The 24,971-nt window shown below is 38.8% G+C and overlaps 1 protein-coding gene across 3 annotated transcripts in view; it reads right to left on the bottom strand.

Moving 5' to 3' along the window:
- Window positions 1-24,971, bottom strand: part of ldlrad4a (low density lipoprotein receptor class A domain containing 4a) — a 288,649-nt gene that overhangs the window by 249,277 nt on the left and 14,401 nt on the right. For 2 of the 3 annotated variants that reach the window (XM_072258512.1, XM_072258507.1), the window contains exon 2: window positions 6,271-6,660. The exons of the other annotated variant lie outside the window; for it this stretch is intronic. In XM_072258512.1, the coding sequence (XP_072114613.1) occupies window positions 6,271-6,310 (40 nt within the window). In that variant the 5' untranslated portion in view covers window positions 6,311-6,660. The remainder of the gene's footprint in view (window positions 1-6,270; window positions 6,661-24,971) is intronic. 3 annotated transcript variants of the gene reach the window in all.

Below are 24,971 nucleotides of genomic sequence, written 5' to 3'. Positions count from 1 at the left end.
ACGTACGATCTGTACAAAAGGGACAGGTGATGTCTGAACCCAAGGGGGACCAATATCCTTGTGGGCAGGTTTTCTACAGCTGTTTGGGAGGATTTAAACTTTTTTTGCAGAGGGATGGGAACCGGAGTGATAGGGCTTAGGATGGGGCAGTTGATTTACAAACACAGGCAGTGTGTAGTGAGACTACTAGCATGGACACGCTTATGATAGAACAATATTGCAGTCAACAGGATGAATTGCAATGTAAAAGGGGGACAAAAATCGAAAAGGGTGATGAATATAGGTGTTGTATTTGAATCCACGCAGTATACAGAATAATGTAGATGAACTTGTAGCACAGTTAGAGATTGGCAGGTATGACATTGTGGGCATCACTGAGTCGTGGCTGAACGAAGGTTATAGCTGGGAGCTTAATATCCAAAGATACACATTGTATCGAAAGAACAGGCAGGGAGGCAGAGAGGGTGAAGTGGCTCTGTTGGTAAAAGATGAAGTAAAATCCTTAGAAAGAGGTAATATAGGATCAGAAGGTGTAGAATCTTTATGAATGGAGCTGAGAAACTAGAAGGGTAAAGGTTCTCTGATGGGAGTTATATATAGGGCTCCAAATAGCAGCAAAGATATGGGCTACAAATTACAATAGGAAATAGAAAAGGCATGTTAAAAGGGCAATGTTATGATAATTATGGGGGATTTCTATATGCAGGTAGATTGGGAAAATCAGGTTGGTACTGGATCCCAAAAGGGGGAATTTGTAGAATGCTTACTAGATGGCATTTTAGGGCAGCTCATGGTTGAGCCCAAAATGGGTGTTGTGCAATGAACCAAAATAGATTAGCGAGCTTAAGGTAAAGGAACCTTTAGGAGCCAGTGATCATAATATGATAGAATTCACCCTGCTATTTGAGAGGGAGTATCTAAAGTGAGATGTATCAGTATTATAGCGGAGCAAAGGGAATTGCAGAGGCATGAGAGAGTTGGCCAAAGCCGATTGGAAGTAAACACTAGACTAGCAGGGATGATAGCAGAGCAGCAATGGATGGAATTTCTGGAAACAATTTAGAAGGTGCAGGATAGATGCATCCCAAAGAAGTAGTAGTATCTAACAACAGGATGATGCAAGTGTGGCTGACAAGAGAAGTCAAATACAACATAAAAGCCAAAGAGAGGTTATATAATGGAGCAAAAAAATTGGGAAATAAGAGGATTTGGAAGATTTTAAAAATCAACAGGAGGCAATTAAAAAGTTATAAAGAGGGAAAAGATGGAACATGAAGGTAAGCATGGTTCTGGAGGCCTGGAAAATTGCAAATGTCACTCCACTCTTCAAGAGGGGAGAGAGGCAGAAGAAAGGAAATTATAAGCCAGTTAGTCTGACCTCAGTAGCTGGGAAGATGTTGGAGTCAATTGTTAAGGATGTGGTTTCAGGATACTTGGAGGCACATGAAAATATGGGCCGTAGTCAGCATGGTTTCCTCAAGGAAAAATCTTGCCTGACAAATCTGTTGGACCTCTTTGAAAAAAATAATAAAAAGGAGAATTGGTAGGTGCTGTATACTTGGATTTTCAGAAGGCCTTTGACAAGGTGCCACATATTAGGGTGGTTGACAAGTTAAGAGCCCATGGCATTACAGGAGAGATGCTAGCATGGGTAGAGCATTAGCTGATTGGTAGGAGGCAAAGAGTGGGAGCCTTTTCTGGTTGGCTGCTGGTGACTAGTAGTGTTCCACTGAAGTCTGTTTGGGACAGCTTTTTATGTTATATGTCAATTATTAGGATTGATGGCTTTGTGGCCAAGTTTGAGGATGATATAGAGGGGCAGGTAGTGTTGCATAAGCAAGGAGGCTGCAGGAGGACTTAGATTAGGAGAATGGGCAAAGAAGTGGCAGATGAAATACAGAGTTGGGAAGCGTAAACTGTTTTCTAAATGGGGAGAAAATTCAAAATCCGTGGTGCAAAGGGACTTGGGAGTCCTTGCGCAGGATTCCCTAAAGGTTAATTTGCAGTTTGAGTCAGTGGTGAGGAAGGCAAATGCAATGTTAGCTTTAATTTCAAGAGGACTAGAACATAAAAGTAAGAATGTAATGTTGAGGTTTTATAAGGCCTCAGTTGGAATATTGTGAGATGTTTTGGGCCCCTTATCTGAGAAAGGATGTGCTGACACTGGAGAGAGTTCAGAGAAAGTACACAAGAATGATTCCGGGAATGAAAAGGATTGATGGCTCTCGGGCTATACTCACTGGAATCCAGAAGAATTGGGGGGGGGGGGGTCTCACTGAAACCTGTCAAATGTTGAAAGGCCTCAATAGAGTGGAGAGGATATTGCCTTTAGTGGGGTCTAGGACCAAATGGCACAGACTCTGAAAAGAGGGATGTCCATTTAGAATGGAGATGAAGAGGAATTTGTTTAGCTAGAGAGTGTTGATGAAGAGGAATTTGTTTACCTAGAGAGTGTTGAATCTGCCACAGGTGGCTGTGGAAGCCAAGTCATTGAGTATATTTAAGGTAAAGGTTGATAGATATTTCATTAGGCAGGGCATGAAAGGTTATGGGGAAAAGGCAGAAAATTGGGGCTAAGTGGAAAATAGATCAGCCATGATGAAATAATGGAGCAGATGCGATGGGCCAAGTGGCCTAATTCTGCTCCTATATCTTAATGTCTTATGGAAGTGAACCTAAATCCTAAGATGTGATTGTACAGTGTGCTAAAAGCACAACAGGAAAACTCAACCAACAAAAATCAGCATGAACCACAAAACTAAAATTATAAGAGCAAATTGTGGCAGCATTGTACTGGTTAATTAATACAGTGAGAGTAGAAGTACCCAACAAATAAATTTACAGAGCAGGTAACAACAAAATGATAAATTAATGGGGAAATAAGCACTATAAAATCATAAGTGAAAAGTAAACCATATCAATCATACAGTGAATCACAAAACACCAGACAATTAACAATAAATATATAATTGAATTAATACAGAAGCAAGTCTCTTGTGCAATAAATCAATGTAATTTCTACAAAAGTGAAATCGAAACGTTAATGGGGAAGCAGGCACCCGGGAGTCAGTTAATCAATAAATCTAAACAAATGGAGCTGTGAGCTCACAAAAAACTCAATAGATTAATAAAGTAATTGGCACTGGCAAATGAAATGGAGCAGCTAACACACAAGGTCTAATTATTAGAACTTTGTGCACCATGTAAACTAATGAAGCAGCAGCCACCTAAGATGAATATACACATGGGATCAGACACCAAGAATTGATAAAATCACTGGACAACAATTTCAAAGCTTGGATGATGGGGATCACTAGGCTGTGTGTGAGAAAAACAGATAGCTAAACATCAAGAAATGAGTATAGGAAAATACCTGTAAGGTTCTGTATTTTTATTACATATTTTCATGTTTATTTATTTTATTTACTTATTGAGATACAGTGTGGTATAGGACCTTCTGACTCTTTGAGCCATGCTGCCCAGCAACTCCTGATTTAGTCCTAGCCTAATCATGGGACAATTTGATATGACCAATTAACCTACCAACCAGTAGGTCTTTAGATTGTGGGAAGAAACTGGAGCACCCGAAGGAAACCCACACAGTCACAAGTAGAACGTACAAACTCCTTACAGACAGCAGTGGTAATTGAACCCGGGTTACTAGCAAGGTGTTGTGCTAAGTCCTGCACTACCATGCCACCCCATGAACAACATTTAAACATGCAGTAAATAAACAAAATTAATGAATTTGAGAAATTGAGCACATAAATTTATTCTAATTTATTTTCTGCAAGTCTTATCTTCTATAATACTTGAACATACATTTCCTTAGAACAACCCTTCTCAACCATTTTGCCCTAGAGGACCCCTTGAAATAAGTTTCAGGTCTCAGGGAACAACAGCATAAAAATTATTATATCTATAGCTCACAGTACGTTAGTGTCATCAGTAAGTTGTAGATATAATAATCCAAAAATATTTGACAATGCTCTTTTGAGTAAAGAATGATTTTTTAGCTTACCTTTCTTGAAATTAATCTCTTTCTTTCCCTTTCATAAATAACAAAAGCTCCTAAGGCAAACATAGTAAACTCCTCAATTCTGGGTCGCACTTGAGATAAACACATCAAGATTTTACCTTCAGCTGAAAGGAGTCAATTTCTATCCTTGCTCTTGATGCTTGTTAAACAAGAAAAGGCTTGCTCACATATGTAAGAAGTTGAAAACTGCTGCAAAATGTTCATTGCACTCCTATGAATGGCAGGATACTCTTCTTTCACAGAATTCCAGAACTTGTCCAGGGGATGGTCAGTAAATCTCATCTTGAGTGCAAGATCAGATAGTCATAGTCATAGTCATACTTCATTGATCCTGGGGGAAATTGGTTTTTGTTACAGTTGCACTGTAACAGGCTGCATGCACGACCGATGCAACTCACAAAGCTCTTCCTCCTCTTTCAAGGTCAAGTTCTTAGGCTGAGCAGAAGATTCAGAGAAAGGGTCCCTCACCCAGGCATACACTTGTGTTCAAAGAGACGAAAAATACTGTTCAATTTTGTTCTGCAGTTCTTCCAGGTGGATTTCAATCAGCCTCAAGACCTTCTGATATCTTTTCTCACTCTCAAGCCCAAGCAGCACTGAAAACATTTCAAGATTTCCTTTTGTAGCATGACTTTTCCAAAGATTATTTCCTTTTAAATCCAAGAATCTTGTCACTTAAAGTCAAAACATTTTCTCCAGGGCCTTGCAGAGACTTGTTCAACTAATTCATACAGCGAAAAATGTCTGTTAACTAGGCTAGTTTCTGCAGCCATTCTTTATCTTCAAAGCACTCAGCAAAACCTGGCCTACTATTTTCTTGAAAGTACTCCTACAATTCACCTTTCAGCTCAAACACCCTGTTGAGAACTCTTCCTTTGTTAAACCACCAGATTTCTGTATGAAGCAGGAGATTGTTGTGCTCCTCGTCCAGGTTTTCACACAGTTTTTTAAACGTTCTCTTGTGAACTGGTCTTAAAGTTACTAAATAACTTGCTTCCTGAACACTTTAACTGACTGGGACTTTATTTTCAAAAGCTTTTTTCTGTTTGTTTTGAGATTCCAATAATCGTTTAAAATAATCAGCACTTTTATGTGTCATATGGCTACTATAATTACCTGCCTTTTCAATTTTGCTGGAGCCATTTCTACTTTTGTAAGTTGTTTGCCACAGACTAGGCACTATGGAATAGGACAACTTGAATCACCAGTCCATATAAAACCCATTTATAAATAGCTTTCATTGTAAAGACAGACTTCTTTTTGTGTCTGGTGTTGCTGAAAAAGTTTACTGTTTCTTATCCACAATCACTTCCCAATCTTATGAGACACATGGTCTTTCAGTCTTATTTCAAATTTCTAGCACCTAGCTTTATAGGAATTCCTGATTTTCTGGTACTATAATAACCATGTCTCAGTGCACATTTCATTAATAAGTGAATAATAATAGGAGTTATAAGCAGATATTTGAATTTTATTTTTTAAAAAACAGGCTATTACTCATACTATTTTCTGGTCCTTGGAGGTGTTGGAGGAATTATAGACTTTAAATAACTAGATCATCATATCACAACTCTAATAGCTAGCACATATATTAGTTATGGATGATAGAAGCTATTGGGTCAACTACTAAGATCTACAAAGCTAATAATATTCTACATTTATATGGTTGAAAGTTTATGTCTTCACTGGGCTGCTTTCAAGACCATGTTTTATCTAACAGTTGAACCCAGCAAATGGGAGAACAAATAGATACATAATTAAATAACATATAGCCTGTTGTCATAATAAAATGTTAACATGTTCCTTTATTTTCAGGTAAACCAAAAGAGTTTGCCATTTGGCCCAGTACATTTCTAATGGCTCTTATCAAGAATTTTCCAATTAATTTTACTCATCAATTCTTTTACCATTTCCCTTAAATGTTTGCTTTCAACATAATTTTTTTCATACAGGAGTAAGTCAACTCCAGACAAATCTTTGTTTAAATAAAATTATCATGTCCTTAATTTGCCAGTAACCTTAATTCACATTATCTAGATATCACCCATTTAGCAGATGAAACAGTTAGTCATGAATTATAGTCAAAGTGACTTTAAAATTCACAATACAAACAAATGGCAATGAAATCTTATTTTTAAAATATTTTTTGCCCAGAAGAACAATCTAGAAAGACACTATTTGATGATCTCCCAATCAGAAATTTCCTACAGTAAATCTATATAAATACATACCTTTTAAAGCATTTGTGGCTTGAAAACCAGCTTCCTGCATACTGTTTTTCAAGCAATGCTAGGAATTCCAACTTCAACCTGCCCTTATTGGGCAAAACCAAGCAGGAAGCAGCCAGTATACTTCCACTGCAGGTCTTGACAGTCCATTTCTAAATGTAGTGTGTCTCATCTGCAAACAATCTTTAGAAGCAAATGCACAAATAAACAAAGTTCCAAACTGAAGTTTTGTAAGCAGTCAATTATCCACTAAATCACAAGAAGCTTGCCGTAGTCAATTTTGAAAGTCTTATTCCACAGATGCCCTTTCAAGAAGTTAGAGTCACTGTGTCTCCTCCAGGATTCATCCAGAAGCATTTTCCATTCACATTCTATGTAGCTTTAGGCAAACTCCTGAAAAATTAGAAACAAACTTCTTTTCATTATCTATAGACATGAAAACTGACTTGAGAGACATTTAGATTACAGAAACTTCAAAAAGAAGCAATTAGAAATCTCAGAATGCTCCTCTTGTAGGATCTGGGAAGGTAGGGAGACCTCCAGCATCCCTGATAACTACACCTGCAAGAAGTGCAGCTTCTAACAGACCCTGTTAAGAATTTGGAGCTGTAACTGGATGAATTCTGGATCATTTGTGAGGCTGAGAGGTTGATAAGACAGGACATACAGGGAAGTAGTTACACCCAAAGTGGAGGTAACTAGATGACCATCAGGAGGGGGGAAAGGAGATAAGCAGACAGTGCAGAATACACCTGTAGCTGTTCTGCTCAACAGCAGATATGCTGCTTTATACTGTTGAGGAGAATGACCTGGCAGAGGAAAGCCATAGTAGTTAGGTCTCTAGCACTGAGTGTGGCTCTGCAGTTCAAAAGTGAAGGTAGGGGAGAAGAGATTTCTTGCAAAATGGACTAATATCCTAGCCGGAAGGTCTCCCTGTGCTGCATGGTGTGGTTTAAACTAGATTTGCATGGGGATGGGAACCAAAGTGCCAGTATGGATAGTGATTGTGGAGAAAGATGTTGTTAAGCGTACAAACAAGGTCAAGAATCAAAATATCGAACATGGTGGGACTAATGTTCTGAGCTGCATACATTTCAATACAAGGAGTATTGCAGGAAAGGTATGATCTTGAGCTTAGGGCATGATCATCACGTGGAATTATGATATTGTAGCCATTAGAGAGCTTGATTGCCGGTGGTGGGGGGGGCAGGCAGGACCGGCAGCTCAGTGTTCCAGGGTTCAGTTATAATAGACATGATAGAGCGGGAGGGATTAAAGGGGGAGAGCTGATATTAGTTAAGGAAAATCTCAATTCAGTGCTCAGTCAAGACAGACTAGAGAGCTCATCTAGTGAGGCTTTATGGGTAGAACTGAGGAAAAAGAAAGGTATGACCATGTTAATAGGACTATCTTATAGACCACCCAATGGTCCATGAGATTTAGAGGAGGAAATTTGTAGAAAGATTGCAGACTGATTTAAGAAACATTTTTCTTTATGATAGTAGGTGATTTTAACTTTCCACATATTGACTGAGACTCCCATATTGTAAAAAAGTTGGATGGGTCAGTTTAGGTCACTCACCTATCAGAAAAATGCAAATAAGATCAAGAGTGTTGGGAAAACTTACAAGGATATTGTTGGGATTTCAGGACCTGAGTTATAGGGTAAGGATGAATAGGTTAGTACTTTATTCTCTAGAACGTAGAAGATTAAGGGGAGATTTGATAGAGGTATACAAAATTATGAGGGGTACAGATAGGGTTAATGCAAGTAGGCATTTTCCTCTGAGGTGAGGTGAGACTAGAATTAGATGTCATGGGTTAGGGGTGAAAGGTAAAATGTTTAAGTGGAACATGAGGGGAAACTTCTTCACTCAGAAGCTGGTGAGAGTGGTGAACAGAGCTATAAGCGCAAATGCTGGATACAGGGCCAATTTCAACATTTCAGAGAAATTTGAATAGGTACATGGATGGGAGGGGAATTGAGGGCTATGATTCAGGTGCAGGTCAATGGGACAAGACAAATTATTGGCTTGGCATGGACTAGTTGGGCCAAAGCCTGTTCCTGTGCTGTAGTGTTCCATGAACTATAAAATCCTAATCATCTTGACCTACCTTATTCATGCCAGTTACGATGCTTATCTATGTTAATTTCACTTCCCTCACTTGGCTCGTATCCACCTACATTTATCCTAAATAATTAACCAAAAATCTTTTAACCATCCTAATTACATCCGTCTTTCTATCTTATTCCTGATAACCACAACTATCAGTGGGAAAAACATAAAGACCCATCCACCACTATCACCTTCTATCACCAAGCCAATTCCGGGTTTTAACATGCCTTGTGTCTTAGACTGATCCAAAAGGTTATCATATGTGACCTTGTCAAAAACCTTCCAGCTTTCGGTTTGAATTGAGAGATATATTCTATCTTTGTTCTGCATACTGAGATATGGTGAAGTCATACGTGCAGGAAATACGGTTGACGACAACTATGGAAGAAGGGAAGCCATGATTCAGGAAGGAAGACACCAGAACAGTAGGTGTCATGCAACAAATGTGACAGAAACAAAGAAACTAAGAAAAAGGAATGCCCTCTTTGTCATAGTTGCCTGTAGGGAGTTTGCACGCTCTCTCCATGACCTCATGGGTTTCCTCCGGGTGCTCTGGTTTCCTCCCACAGTCGAAAGACATACTGGTTGGTAAGTTAATTGGTCATTGTAAACTGTCCCGTGATTAGGCCAGGATTAAATCCGAGGATTGCTGCCCACCACGGCTCAAGGGGATAGAAGGGCCTGTTCCGCGGTGTATGTCAATAAATAAATAACAACTGTAAGAATGCTTGTAAAAGATGTTAGTGTCTTGTTTATCTCCTGAGATAGAAACAGATAAACCCAGAAAGGGAAGAGAAATGTCTGAGATAAACAATGTAAATGAGAGTACGATGGAAATCAGCAGCAAAAGTGATGAAATTTGAGTTTTGTATGGGTGCCATATACAGCATCAATGCACTCATCAACATTACTGTACCACAGTTTTAAATGCCCATTACTGACACATTTCACCTTCTGGATCTCCTTTCCTTTCTGTTCCCATCTGCCCACCACCTCCATTATTTGGTTTATTGCTCCATCTTCCTTTCCTATCAGATTCCATCATCTGTAGCCCTTTGTTACCTCTAGCTGTTACCTCCCAACCTCAACTGCTAATTCCATTCTTCTATCCACCATCTGCCTATTACTTATCCTTACTTGGATCCATTTATCACTTGCCAGCTCTTGCTCCACCCCTTCCCCTCACCTCATTATACTGGATACCTCCCTTCCATTTTTCAGTCCAGATGAAGGGCCCTGACACAAAACATCAACTATTTTTTCCCTTCACAGAAGACACCTTACCTGCTGATTCCAGCATCGGTAGTTTCTCCTATCTCCAAACTAATTGGAATGATCAATAATGTCTTTGACACAGTGAATTACATACATTTTGCCCTCTAAAAGTAAATTTCCTCTTCCTTTAAAACTTTATTTATTCTCAGGACTAAATTTACCCTCCTTACTCATTCTTAAATCATTTTCACTCCAGTTCTACAATTTTTGATGCAAGAAGATAGAAACTGCTTGTCTTATTCCAGAACTGGTTCACCAGTCTGCACAATGTCAATGAATACTGTTCTAGTTTAAACTTTAGTGTTGTCAAGTTGAAGTTCATTATCACATACGTGCTAGGATATAAATGCCTTGAAAACTTGCCCCAGAGACATCATAGCATTACCTTCTTTATTAGTAACTGCCATTGCTGCATAAATCCAATTATGCTTTGAGCTTTTTGTCCAAGAAGCTCCTTCCACAACTAAGCAATGATAGTCCGCAAGTTTGTGGGTAACAAATCAGCACAAAGATGTTCACATATTATAAAAATGAGTAAGAGCAATTTTTAAAATTTATGTTGTCCTACATTAATATCAATTAATATCCACACAGTCTTGAGTCTTGAAACATTATTTCCTACTCTAACTGTGAGCCAATACTTGTCTCATCAAAAAATTTGTTCATTCATACCAATACATATCGAAGTGTCATTCACAATACAGTGATGGTCCCAGAAATAATAATTCTCAAACACCACAGCAATTTGCATTTATGGCATTTACTTACCAAGTCATCTAGTCAATTTGTATAATAAACCACACTGCTTACCTTTTTTTGTTGCCCTCTTGGTTGGATGGTATGGTTCTTAACAAAGCTGCAGAAATAGTATCGTGAATGCTAATTCAGATACCTTAATTTAATTTTGCAATAAGCGCTAGTGAACCCAAGAATTTCATGTTATGTTCCAATGTAAACAAACAATGTAAATTAAATTATAAATAGAGTCATAAAGTACTACAGCACAGAAACAGGCCCTTCACCCACCTAATCATGGTTAGAGCATTGGCTGATTGGTAGGAGGCAGCCAGTGGAAATAAAAGGATCCTTTTCTGGTTGGCTGCCAGTGACTAGTGGTGCTCCACGGGGGTCACTGTTGAGACCACTTTTTTTTGGGCTATATACCAACGATTTAGATGATAGCACAGACGGCTTTGTTGCCAAGTTTGCAGATAATACGAAGATTGGTGGAGGGGCAGGTAGTGTTGAGGAAACAGGTAGGTTGCAGAGTGACTTAGACAGATTAGGAGAATGGGCAAGAGAGTGGCAAATGAAATACAATGTTGGAAAATGCATGGTCATGTACTTTGGTAGTAGAAATAACTGTGCGGACTATTTTCCAAACAGGGAGAAAATCCAAAAGTCTGAGATGCAAAAGGACTTAGGAGTCCTTGTGCAGAACAACCTAAAGGTTAACTTGCAGGTAGAATCAGTGGTGAGGGAGGCAAATGCAATGTTAGTATTCATTTCAATAGGTCCAGAATACAAGAGCAGCGATGTGATGCTGAGGCTTTATAAGGTACTGGTGAGGTCTCACTTTGAGTGTTGTGAACAGTTTTGGGCTCTTCATCTTAGAAAAAATATGCTGGCATTGGAGAGGGTTCAGAGGAATTTAACAAGGATGATATCAGGAATGAAAGTGAATGAAATGAATGAGGCATTGATTGTGTGGATAGTCAGAGGCGTTTTCCCAGGGATGAAATGGCTAACACAAGAGGGCACAGTTTTAAGGTGCTTGGAAGTAGGTACAGAGGGGATGCCAGGGGTAAGTTTTTTTTTACACAGAAAGTGGTGAGTGTGTGGAATGGGCTGCCGGCGACTGTGGTGGAGGCGGATACAATAGGGTCTTTTAAGAGACTCCTGGATAGGTACATGGAGCTTAGAAAAATAGAGAGCTATGGGCAAATCTAGGTAATTTCTAAAGTAAGTACATGTTCGGCACACCATTGTGGGCCAAAGGACCTGTATTGTGCCGTAGGGTTTCTATGAAAGGGTTATATGAGGAATGTTTGATGGCTCTGGGTCCGTACTCACTGGAATTTAGAAGGATGAGGGGGAATCTCATTGAAACCTTTCAGATTTTGAAAGGCCTAGACAGAGCAAATGTGGAAAGAATGTTTCCCACGGTGGGGGTGTCAAGGACAAAAGGGCACAGCCTCAAGATAGAGGGGCGTCCATTTAAAATAGAGATGCACGGAAATTTCTTTAGCCAGAGAGCAGAGAATTTGTGGAATTTATTACCACAAGTAGCAGAGGAGGCCAGGTCATTGGGGGCATTTAAAGCAGATCGGTTCTTGATTGGACATGGCATCAAAGGTAACAGGGAGAATGCTGGGGAGTGGGGCTGAGGAGGGGAAAAAAGGATCAGTCATGATTAAGTGATGGAACAGACCCAATGGGCCAAATGGCCTAAATCTGCTCCTTTGTCTTATGGTCTAAATACTTTGAAAAAACAATAAGGAACAGGCCCTTCTAAAATATGATATTGTTTAATGAAGAAAAATCAACTGATGATCTGCCATTAAATAGGCCTTCAGGGAATAGTGATCAAAATATGATGGAATTTTATACACAAATCAAAAATAAGCGGACTCAATCTGGAAAAAAGCAAACTATGAAGGCATGAGGCACAAGATGATTATGTAAAAATGGGAAACCACATTAACAAACAAGTAGTGGCTAACATTATGTATAGCTTCCAAGTAATACTATATATACTTTAAAAGCAAGTAAAGTCCACAATTAGAGGAGACTTGAGGACTTTTTTTTCATTCAGAGGATGGTCGAAATCTGAAATACACAAGGGATCAGTAGTGACTGATTCTCTCACAATATCTAAATACTTAGATAATCTGAGCCATGACATAGAAGGCTACAGCCAAATGCTGTGAAATGGGATTTGTATAGATATTTGCTGGCCACCAGAGACAAGGTGAGCTGAATGATTCTATCAGTTATAAAATGCACTAGACATGGCTATCAAAAGATGTTAAACATTGCATTAGATGAAAGGAAAGGTTGATGATTAAAACTTTATTAAAACAGCTGTAAATGACTGTGTCTCCACAAAATCATTCACGATTTATCCTAATCAGAAGCACTGGATGAACTATGAAATCTGGAATTTGTTGAGAGCCAGATCAGAGACATTCAAGTCTGGAGATCAAGAATGCTACAGACAGTGGTCAGTATATGGAATGAGCTGCCAGAGAAAGTTATAGAGGTGAGCACAATTACACTGTTTAAAAGATAATCTATGACTCTACTACATTCATTGTTCATAATGTTGTGACAGAGCACCTGTGGTCAGTCAGCAGAGATAATCCTGAGCTTCCTGTGCTTGACACTTTAATTCCGAATCCCACTCCTATTGCAACCTGCCTGAAGCCTTCTCCACATCAGATTCCCAACAAACACCAACAAACTTTCCATTGTCTTGAACTGCCATACAATTATTTGAGCAGAAATTTCCTCTAAATATAACAATGATGAAAACCAGTTTCCTCACACGCTCAAATTAAGAGTCACTATAGGCCATTTGGCTCTTGGAGTCTGCTAGTTGATAAGATAATAGCTAATGCAATTATAATAGCAATTTCATATTCTCATCTACCCTTGGTAAATTTGCAAAAACCAACCTCCCCCTCCTTCCCCCCCGCCGCCCCAACACACACATCAAATGCATATCAAGAATCCCTCTATCTTTACTTTAAAAATAATCAATGATTCTGCTTTCATTATCCTAGGAAGTTCCAAATACTTCCAAAAAAAAATCACCTAATCTGCATCTTTATTAGGTAATCCCCAAATCCAGATTTCCTCACACAAGGAAACAGTCTCTCCTTATCTGCCATGAAAGAACACTCCCAATCTCAGTTCCTGCTGCAATCCTAGTTGCTAGACAACACTTGCAACCTTCTTCCCAGCAAATGCTCAAGATCAGTCTAGATTGTTCTTAATTTTGATATCATATTCAACTCTATGCTAAGATTCAGAGCATATATCTATACCTGTCACAAAGATGGCAATTTTCCACACATGAACACCTGACTCTAACCTGCTTCACTTTACTTGCTGAAACCTTCCTGCATACATCTACCATCAATGAAACTGAACACAGTCCTGGAGACCTCTCCATTTTCTATCCTCTTTCAAAAGTAGTGTTGGATGAGCAATGTTCTAACTGCCATGAGCACCCCATTAACCTGTGTTAAGTGGTCTACCTTTCTCAACCAAGACCCAACCGGCTGCTTCATCATTGTTGTTTCATGGTGGTACCTTATTTTCTTTCTATGTTGTTTCTACTCTGACACCACTTACATAGAGTGGCAAATGGTAAACTTCAAAAGGTCAATATTATTTTGGTTATTCTATGTGATAGAAAAGCATAGCTTCATACCCACAATTCTTAAAAAGCATAAATTCAGGAAGCAAAGGTAGCACTTATTGGCTATTTTTAGGACAGCTGCAGTATGTGTGATGCAAAGGTGGTGAAGGTAATCTAAATGTTGAGGATGATTTAAATCTAATGACAAAGGTAGACTGCTTATTTACTCCTCAACAAATCACAAAACATGAAGGGTAACATCCAGATTGTAATACAGTAGATTCCATTTGATCAGGGCAGTCATTTATTTGGGACAACTCTTAAGGGAAAAAACTGAGAAAATTGCCAGGATTCCCTTCATTTATTGGGGACACCATGCCATTTAAATGGACTAGGAGATTGTTGCTGAAGTTTCTAACTAGCAAAAGATGCATGTACTTGTGTGGCCGTAAAACACTAGACCCTGCTGAGACTGAGCAGTTTGTAAATAGCGCCAGTTGTGTGCACTTGTGTTCAAAATGCAGTGATTTGTGTCACTGATAGCCGGTGAGAAATAAGCAGTAAGGCAATTCAGAACCGCTTTGCTCCTGCAGCTCCAAGCATTCAGGCTTGAGATGCCAGAAATAGCTGGGAGTGAAAATGAAACAATTTAACTACTTCAACAAGTTTGGAACTACAAAGGATCCGAAGACATTGACAACCATGGATAACAAAGATTTTGCTTCCTGAATACTTTTGGGTGTAGTTTATGGATTTTGGGCTGCTGATCATGAAAATCATCACTAAATTTCCCTATCCTGCAACTTTTTGTTTGAAATTGCCTATATATGTTCATTTCAATTCATAATTCAAGTCAATTAAAATGTTGCCAACAATGTAAGCTGAAAATATTTCTAGCTTGTCCATGCATGCTTAGACAGGGCAAATGCTGCATGGAGGACAGGTTTTAGAAAGACTATAAAAGCATCACACATATACCGTTCTATGCATTGCATTTACATGATTATCGGTTTGCAATCACGTTGATGTGCATGCTCTACACACATAGCATTTTGTGAGTACTCATTATAATAAAGTAATAGTATTTTCAGGAGTATTTGTGATAGCAAAATGTCTTGCCAATCTTACAACAGTGCGATATTTTCTGTTATATTTGTGAGAAGTATGCATTTAAATCTCAAAGACAGAGCGTGACTCCTGTTATTAAGAAAGCCTATGAGCTCTACTTTGGGTGTAAAATTGGCAACCAAGACTAAGCCTGAGCTCCTCACATTTGTTGTTCAACATGCGCTGTTGTTCTTAGAGCCTGGCTCAGAGGTACTCGGAAGTCAATGCCACTCGTAGTCCTGAAGATATGGTGAGAGCAGAAGGATGATGAGATAGACTGCTTCTTCTGTCTGACCAGTGTGTATGGTTTCTCTGCTAAAAACAACAAATCCATTGATTACCCCAATGACCCTTCTGTCAAGAGACCTGTGCCACATGATGATAGTCTTCCAGTACCGAAGACACCAGAGACATAGAGTCGAGAGGAGGCAGACGAAGATACACGAGCCAGGAACTGAAAATGACAACAATACTAACTGATAGATTTTGAACCCTTTATGTTGAGTAAGCCTCATTTGATAACTCAATCTGAGTTAAATGACCTGGTCAGAGACTTTGGTTTGTCAAAGGCAAAAACAGAATTACTGGGTCCAAGACTGCAAGGATGAAATCTGCTATCACCAGGCACAAAACTTGCCATCTTTCGCAGTTACTAAGAAGACATGACGCAATTCTTTGGGCAGGTTGATAATCTGTGTTTCTGTACTGACATTAGTGGGCTTTTGACTTCTTTGGGTTGCCAGCATGACCTACAACAATCCATATTTTTATTGATTCTTCAGTGTTAAGCCTGAAAGCTATGCTTTCCGATTTGCACTGCTGTCCGATTTGCAAATGAAACAACTTGGTGTATGCGAGCTGCATTCCTGTAGCAATGCTACTTCTTTCAGATTATCACAGATGTCCCAGTTGTAGTTGCTGTACTTATTACATACACCTGTTAGGGTGCATTCTCCAGAGGCCCACGAGAGAAAGGCCTTGAAGTACCAGCTCTTAGTGCAGGAGTGTAAAGACAAGGGATGGCAGGCATGGTTGTTCTCTGTGGAGATCGGCTGCAGAGGTTTCCCAGCCAAATCAGCATGTTGGTTGTTGTCAGATCTGAGCCTGGACAAAACGGCAATGTCCACCCTTCAATACTAATCGTCTATGCAGTACACATGAAAAAAAACACTACTGAAATTTGGAAGTCTTGTTGAAACACATATTCTCCAGTTACCTTATAAGGTAACCGTAGCCTTCACCCAGAAGCAGATGTCATCAGGTGGTTCCCAACCTTCACCGAGTGTTTCGACCCTTAAGTACAACACTCTCCAGTTGGTGGGCCGGCAGTGGTGGCCAAATCACTGCCCATCTGCTCCTGGCTTCCAGCTTCCCTCCTCTCGCCTACTCCAAATCCAACAAGAGGCTCGTTCTGCCTCTTCCCCCATCCTATGAGCTGCTTGTTTTTTGCTCCTTTTGTCCAGGCCCAGATCTGACAACAACCAACATGCTGATTTGGCTGGGAAACCTCTGCAGCCGATCTCCACAGAGAACAACCATGCCTGCCATCCCTTGTCTTTACACTCCTGCACTTAGAGCTGGTACTTCAAGGCCTTTCTCTCGTGGGCCTCTGGAGAATGCACCCTAACAGGTGTATGTAATAAGTACAGCAACTACAACTGGGACACCTGTGATGATCTGAAAGAAGTAGCATTGCTATAGGAATGCAGCTCGCATACACCAAGTTGTTTTATTTGCAAATCGGACAGCAGTGCTAAAGAACCTCTTTACATTAAAAAGGACAGGCCACTCCATAACCAGTTGGTTCCAGGGCAGAAAAATGTGGCACATAAGCCACTTATAGACCCAAAAAAGATATTTTTGCATCCTCTTCATATAAAACTGGAGCTCATAAAAAATCTGTGAAAGCGATGAATAAGGAAGTTGAAGGATTTTGATATTTAAGACAGATAATTCCCAAAATAACTGGTGCCAAGATTAAGGAAGGCATTTTTGTTGGTCCACAAGTCAAACAGATCACCAATGACAGGCATTTTGAATTACTTCTAATGGGACTGGAGAAAATTGGAGGGAAAGCATTCAAGGATGTTGTTGAAAATTTTCTTGACAACTAGAGCACCAAGCTGTATGCAGCTGGTTGACAAATTGCTTCAAGCATACAAAACCATGAAGTGATGAAGTGCAACATGTCACTAAAGAATTATTTCCTGCATTCCCATTCAGACATCTTCGATGCAAATCTTGGTGCTATCAGTGATGAGCATGGTGAAAGATTTCAATAGGACACTGCAGTCATGGAGAAACAGTATCAGGGCAACTGGAATCCATCAATGCTGGCAGATTATTGTTGGACACAGTGAGTGAGAATCAGCGGACACTGAGTACAAACAAAAATCATCAACAGAATATTTTTAGCTTAGTTGAACTATTGCAAACTGTCAGCACTGTTATGCAATTAAATGCATTATATTCAATAAATGTTAATTCCATGTTTCTCCAGATGCCTACTTGATACAAGTAGTCTGAAATTATATTTGTGTTTAGCTTTAAAGGGTCTATCATAACTACAGAAGAATTCTGAGGAAGCAACACTTTTGAAAAAATTTATTGTCCGGTGCAATAATTTTGAATGTGACAATGAAAATGAAGATTTGATGGATACAATCATCAAAAGCATTGTATGAAGGCAGCCCATCATCTACACTAGGTGTCTGCTAATTTTGTTAATTTACAGTATACACTGGATTAATTCTTCCATCAACAACTATTAGGAACTATTACACAGTTTCATAGTACTATAGTAGTATTTATAGTGTTCTAATTTGCTCTGTATTTCATTTAAATACATAATTTGTTACTCAGTTAAAAAGTAGTTTGCCTTTTTTTATTTACCTTTTTAACTAGTTCCATGAAACTTTGGTTAATTGGTGCAGGTGCTTAATTGGACCAAAATATACTGGTCAGGATGTGTCCCTATGCACTGTATTCCCACAAGCCTTCTTTTGGGTGGCAGAGGTTTCCGATTTGGGAGCCAGCACAAATCATTTGGGAAGTGAAAACTGGTATTTGCAGAAAGTGAATGTTAAGTCTGAAGACACAATGCCAAACCACAGGTTGTTTTACTCTGGTGGTGTCAAGCTTCTTGGTTGTTACAGAGACAGAATTTGCTGCAGGTACTGCACCTAGAGTGAAGAAACAAACTACTGGAGAGACTCAGCAGGTCATGCATTACGGAGGCAGGAATTGATGCAGGGTCTTGACCCAAAATATCAACTATCCCTTAGCCTCCACAGATGTTGCCTAACCTGCTGAGTTCCTTCAGCAGTTTGTTTTTTCATTGGTTGTTATGGGAGTTGTATCTTCCCTAGCAATTGAAAAGTATTCTTTTTTTCTTCATATTCCCTACTTCTCTTTATAATGGTTCCAAATTTAAAATTGAATTATGTTAAGCATAAAGGTGACAATCATGGGGAAAAAATAAATCATTAAAACAATCGGATCCCATTTACAAGGTTAAAAGCAACATTTACAAAAGCTTGGAACTCACATACAGAACAAGTACTTTCCTTCTTCAAGCAATATCCTTAAAGCTACAAAAGAATTACAATTTGTTCTTCATAATATATAATCATTTTACAATAATTAAAGATAAAATTCCTACTTTAAACAAATAATGAAAAAGGCAAATTATTTTCTTCAAATGTAAACTTTTTTCACTGAAATGTGCATTGTCAAAACTGAATGTTGTCATTTGAGATTGGGACTGAAATAGAAGTCAAAATGACATAAAATTGGTTAATAAAATGTTGAAGAACTACTAATTAAATGACAAATGGCACCATTTCAAAGTTCACTTTTTAAATATTTTGTATTAAACATTTAATATTTTCCACTGTATGAGATCAGACAATAAAGTTGTTATGCTTATTATTAAATTACCAACTCTCCAGAAAGGACGCCATAGTCAATCAGCTTTATTAAATATTATGTAACGTCCTGGTTAAGATTTTACTACTATGCTGTAAGCCTTTCATTTTAGCAGTTCTACAAGAGCAGTCTGTTCTGCTTTTAGCTTGTTTGGGTTTGAGCTGAGATAAAAGGCTTGTTGTTCAACTTAAGAATGTGGTGTCAGCCATTCAGGATGGTAGAATTGTGAGAAGGTTCTAGAGAACACTGGGCGAAAAGGTCTTTGTTGGCGGCAGCTGGGAGAAGACAGGCGGGAAGATTGTGGAGGATGCTGTCCCTGTTGCACAAGGTGCTTTGTGCAAATGAATGGCTTGGAGGAGGAAGGACCAGTACTCCCGTGGGAGAGTCCATTTGTTCAAGATGGATTTTGAGCGACTTTCAGAAGGTAGTGTGCGCTTTCACACAGACTGAGGGTCCAGCGCGTGATTTACAGACAAGTTCAAGATTTGAACTCCACTGTGCACATGCGACTGTTCAAGTATAATGGGCCCTTTTTGGTTTTTTTCTATCTTTCCTTTAATAACTGTTTGCTTAAGTAAACATTCTTAAATATACTTCTGATTAACTGTATGCAGTGTACGATCTGTTATTTCTTGCCGACTGGCAATGGCCAGGACAGTAAATCACACAGCATTCACACAAACCAGGGTTTGGGTGGGCGAGACATCTCAACTTCACAGATTTGGCAGGACCAAAGTTATATACACCCTAGGTGTATGAAGCCTGAGAAAGGTGAGTTTCTTGACGTGGAATCCAGTGGCGAGGGGCTAACGAGCCACATTTCCAGAGACACCCAGTAAAAGAGGGTTTCAGTTAAATCAACATATGTCATGAAATGGCAAAATGTGAAGTCATCAACTAACTTTAAAATATTTTGTAACATTTTCTGTAAAGTATTTTTGGAAAGGGAACTGAGATTTGGTTGTCACTAATTTACTGGATATGTGATGAGTAGTACTTGCACTCTGTTAACATTACTCTTGTTGAAGTACTCTCAATTACACATCTTATCAAAATACAGAGCCACCATACTCTTAATAACTCAGTGAATTCAACAAATACTTTAAATTCTGTTTCATAATTTCATTATACCCAAGACTTGACCTACATTGCGATCCTGTAGAAAATGAAAATTCAGCAATATTGGGACTCTTCTAAACTGTTTATTTTTCCAGGATCACTGGCCTGCATCTCTGCAACTTTCATTCTAGGTTACCCAACTCCAGACACTATACTCACTTGTTTCTCACCAGACACCATGAACCAAACTAAGTGCTTCTCTGGACTGAAGTAATGAATTGTTTTGCACCAAGTGACATGTATTGCAAACAAAATCAATAGTTATTTGGGCAAAACTCTCTGGGATAACATAAACTTTGATGTTTCAACAAGGTATTTTAAAATCTGTTATTTAGTTTAAGTTATTTTATCCCCAACAAATGAACGTGCCTACTGACATGTGAAACTTACCACAATCAATAAAAATAATATTTTCCCATAATTTTGTTTGTTCTGCCCGAAATTAACTTTGAGTTCATCCTGCAATTTACTTAAGGCATTATTGTATCCTTCTCTTGTGTGAAAGGCTCTGAAGAGCAAGCAAAATAGATTGCAAAAGGAACTTATTTACAAAAATACAGATTCAATGTGGTTTTAGGAGGTACAGTCAAAGTGATTTTAAATTTTAGCCCCTGAAGGCCAATGATGGAGAGAAATTAAGTCTTAATGTAATAGATGGCATGGTAATCAGATCAGCTACTTTGACCTATTTGGAGACCTTCACCCTGGAATGCATAATTTCATCACCCGTCTCGCATAATAAGAAACTGAAGAAAGAGGAAGCCATTCTGCCCTTCACATCTCCTTGTCTATTCAATAAGATCATGGGTGATTCTTTTACCTCAGCACCACCTTCTAGCATTCTTCGCAGCTAACAAGTCAAGGGTTATCAACTCAATGCAGAGTACCAAGTCTCTACCTTATTCTTGCAGTTGTCTGTATAAAGGTTCAGATAAATCTCTGGCCCATGACAAATTTTCCCACCATTAGAGTAATATTGAGTTATACTTGAGGACTGTAATGTCATATAATTTTCAAGATAAGGTAGCGAGATTCCTTCTTATTTGAGGTGATCAATACCTGGAACATATTTGCACTACACTTCAGCTCAAATCAAAATATTGCCTGTGTCTTTATAAAAGAAGGCAGGATAACTTCATTGAACAACTGATATGACAGCCCCCAAACAAAATGTGTTTCCTTCTCCTGTTGGCACCATCACCTATTCTCCCCGCACTACCCAATGACTTCATGTTTACAGGGATTCCTTGCTGCTACATTATGTCATGGACACTGCTCTTGAACTGCCATTCCCTATCCCAAAAAGTCAAGCAAACAACTTTTAAAACCCTGATTAAAATGCAAAAAACTGCAAATGCTAGAAGTATAAAATAAAAACAAAAAATGATGGAAATATTCAGATCATGTAGTATCTGAAGAAATGCCATTGACCTAAACTCATCAATCATTTCTCTCCAAATTGTGACTAGTGGTGTCCCACAAGGATCTGTTCTGGGACCTCTACTTTTCATGATTTTTGTTAACGACCTGGATGTGGGGGTAGAAGGGTGGGTTGGCAAGTTTGCAGACGACACAAAGGTTGGTGGTGTTGTAGATAGTGTAGAGGATTGTCAAAGATTGCAGAGAGACATTGATAGGATGCAGAAGTGGGCTGAGAAGTGGCAGATGGAATTCAACCCGGAGAAGTGTGAGGTGGTACACTTTGGAAGGACAAACTCCAAGGGAGAGTACAAAGTAAATGGCAGGATACTTGGTAGTGTGGAGGAGCAGAGAGATCTCGGGGTACGTCCACAGATCCCTGAAAGTTGCCTCACAGGTGGATAGGGTAGTTAAGAAAGCTTATGGGGTGTTAGCTTTCATAAGTCGAGTGATAGAGTTTAAGAGTCGCGATGTAATGATGCAGCTCTATAAAACTCTGGTTAGGCCACACTTGGAGTACTGTGTCCAGTTCTGGTCACCTCACTATTATAGGAAGGATGTGGAAGCATTGGAAAGGGTACAGAGGAGATTTACCAGGATGCTGCCTGGTTTAGAAAGTACGGATTATGATCAGAGATTAAGGGAGCTGGGGCTTTACTCTTTGGAGAGAAGGAGGATGAGAGGAGACATGATAGAGATGTACAAGATAATAAGAGGAATAGATAGAGAGGATAGCCAGCACCTCTTCCCCAGGGCACCACTGCTCAATACAAGAGGACATGGCTTTAAGGTAAGGGGTGGGAAGTTCAAGGGGGATATTAGAGGAAGCTTTTTTACTCAGAGAGTGGTTGGTGCGTGGAATGCACTGCCTGAGTCAATGGTGGAGGCAGATACACTAGTGAAGTTTAAGAGACTACTAGACAGGTATATGGAGGAATTTAAGGTGGGGGCTTATATGGGAGGCAGGGTTTGAGGGTCAGCACAACATTGTGGGCCGAAGGGCCTGTACTGTGCTGTACTACTCTATGTTCTATGTTCAAATGGCCTTCTCCTGTTTCAGTTTATTGTGTTCTTATACAAAGATGATGCATACTACTGGATGAGGGTCAAATTGTTCAAAGCAGCCTATTTAATTGTCATCCTTCCTATTACTTTAAGCATTCACTTCTTCTCCATCCCTGGCCCACTAAAGCTGAAATATGCATTTTGTATACGAGGTACCTCACCAACTTCTTCAATAGCACATCCTAAATCCACTGCCAGACCAGCTGAATTCATTCAGCATGTTCTGCTTTCCGACTTCAAAACAGTCATGCAGTTATAAAAACCACTAAAGGTACACAAGGGTTGCTACTCCTTCTGCATGCCTACATAAGTTCATTCAGCATATTTTATCCAGCTTCAAGGAAGATGATTAGAACATCCCTATATGTGAAAAGTACTCCAAACCTAAAGTGTGTTGCAGTTGAAACACAACATAGGTTACCTGAAAAGGTTCCAGTGCAGACAAACTATGACAGAAACACAGAAATGAAACCTACAATTACATAGTCCCTTTAACAAAGGGCCCAACCACTTGACCTTCATTTACATGCAGACAACCTATCAAAGAGGAAGGTACTGAGCAACACAATCAAATATCATGATCAAGAGTACTGACTTTTATAATAGGTATAAAAAAAACGTAAAAGGCTTAGGTATGTAATTCAGAACAATAGATCCCAAACATCTAAAGGCATGCATAGCCATCAGTTGTTGGAGGGAAAGAGAAAGTACAAGAGGCCAGTTTTAGATGAATAATTTGCAGAATGGTCAGGCATATAGTATCTAAGGAGGAGGTATTAAACAATGAAAGGATTGAAATGCAGGAATTGTAGTTATTAAAAATGCATGGAATTACAATGGTTTAACGAGTGTTATTCCAAGTTAAGAAAGTCTTCACTGTTGTTAAAGAATGCTGTTTTCACAGTTTAATCTGTATATACTTGTTCACAATTTATATTTAAAAAATCAAGAAATTAATTTTAAGTTTCAGGGCATTAAGTGACCTGTTTATGCTTCTTTCCATTTCTGGTAATTATTTTCCATATTAAAACAAAAAGCATTTTGAATGCAATGGTGGTACTTATGGAAAATCAGAGATTTTTTGGGGCAGGGATGTTATTAAACATTACAAATTGAATTTCCACTAATTACATCAGCACAATCTAGGCAAAATCAGCTGGATCTGCAGAAGAGATGAGAAAATTTCACACATATTCAAATTAAACTAAAGCTATCATAGGCTGTGCTTACTACAGCCTTTTATATCTATACATGATTTAATTTTCGTTCGTCTGTCTTGATCCACAATCTCCGTGAAAAACTGCAAGATTTTGATTATTATGGTTTGTGGAGTGCTTCAGATTTACACTTACTCTTTCCATTACTTCTTCCCATATTTATGAATTTAACAACAAATGCCAAAATGAAAATATTAGATGGGTTGCTAAAGCTTCAAGACATTTTCAGCAACTTTAAAATCAAGTCACTCATGATGAGGGTTGGGGGAATGAGAGGACAAAGACTGGACAACCTTATTAACACAGCTATTACTTCCTGATAAACCTATTTTCAGTCTTTTTTAAATATTTGTTTCAGACATACATATTTTATGATGGAAAAAATCATAAAATATGTTGTGTAACTATGTACTCATTCACTAAAGATCTTCCATTTGTTTTAACTGAAACATAACTCAAGCTAATCTGCACAATTTAAAGTATATTTTGACACAAGATTTCTACTGTATTTCAGCAATTCCACCAAAAATATTTACATAATTATTACTGACATTCAACTGGTTTGTTCAATAAAAAGTAGCACTTCAAAGCAAGGATATAATGCTACAACTGTATAAGGAATGAAGGAATGGGCCAAACTGTATTTGTTGTATTGTGAGCAGTTTTGGGCCCATATCTAAGAATGGATGTGATTTATTTCCCAGCTCTTTACTTCACCCCTCCTTCTCCCGGTTTCACCTATCACCTTGTGTTTCTTCCTCCCCTCCCCCCACCTCCTTACTCTGAATCCTCTTCTTCTTTCCTCCAGTTCTGATGAAGGGTCTTGGCCCGAAATATCGACAGTATGCTGAGTTCCTCAAGCATTTTGTATGTGTTGCTTGGATTTCCAACATTTGCAGATTTTCTCCTGTTTGTGAAGGATGTGCTGGCATTGGAAAGGGTCCAGATGTGGTTTACAAGCATGATCATGGGAATGAAAAGGTTAAAGTATAATGAGCATTTGATGATGCCTGGCTTGTATTTGCTGGAGTTTAGAAGAATTGAGGAGGGGATCTCATTAAAACCTACCAAATATTAAAAGGCCTAGATATA

This window comes from Mobula birostris, chromosome 1, assembly GCF_030028105.1.
Source record: "Mobula birostris isolate sMobBir1 chromosome 1, sMobBir1.hap1, whole genome shotgun sequence".
Lineage (NCBI taxonomy): Eukaryota > Metazoa > Chordata > Chondrichthyes > Myliobatiformes > Myliobatidae > Mobula > Mobula birostris.
Note: the sequence above shows the minus strand (reverse complement) of the source record. Positions and strands in the feature narration are given on the sequence as shown.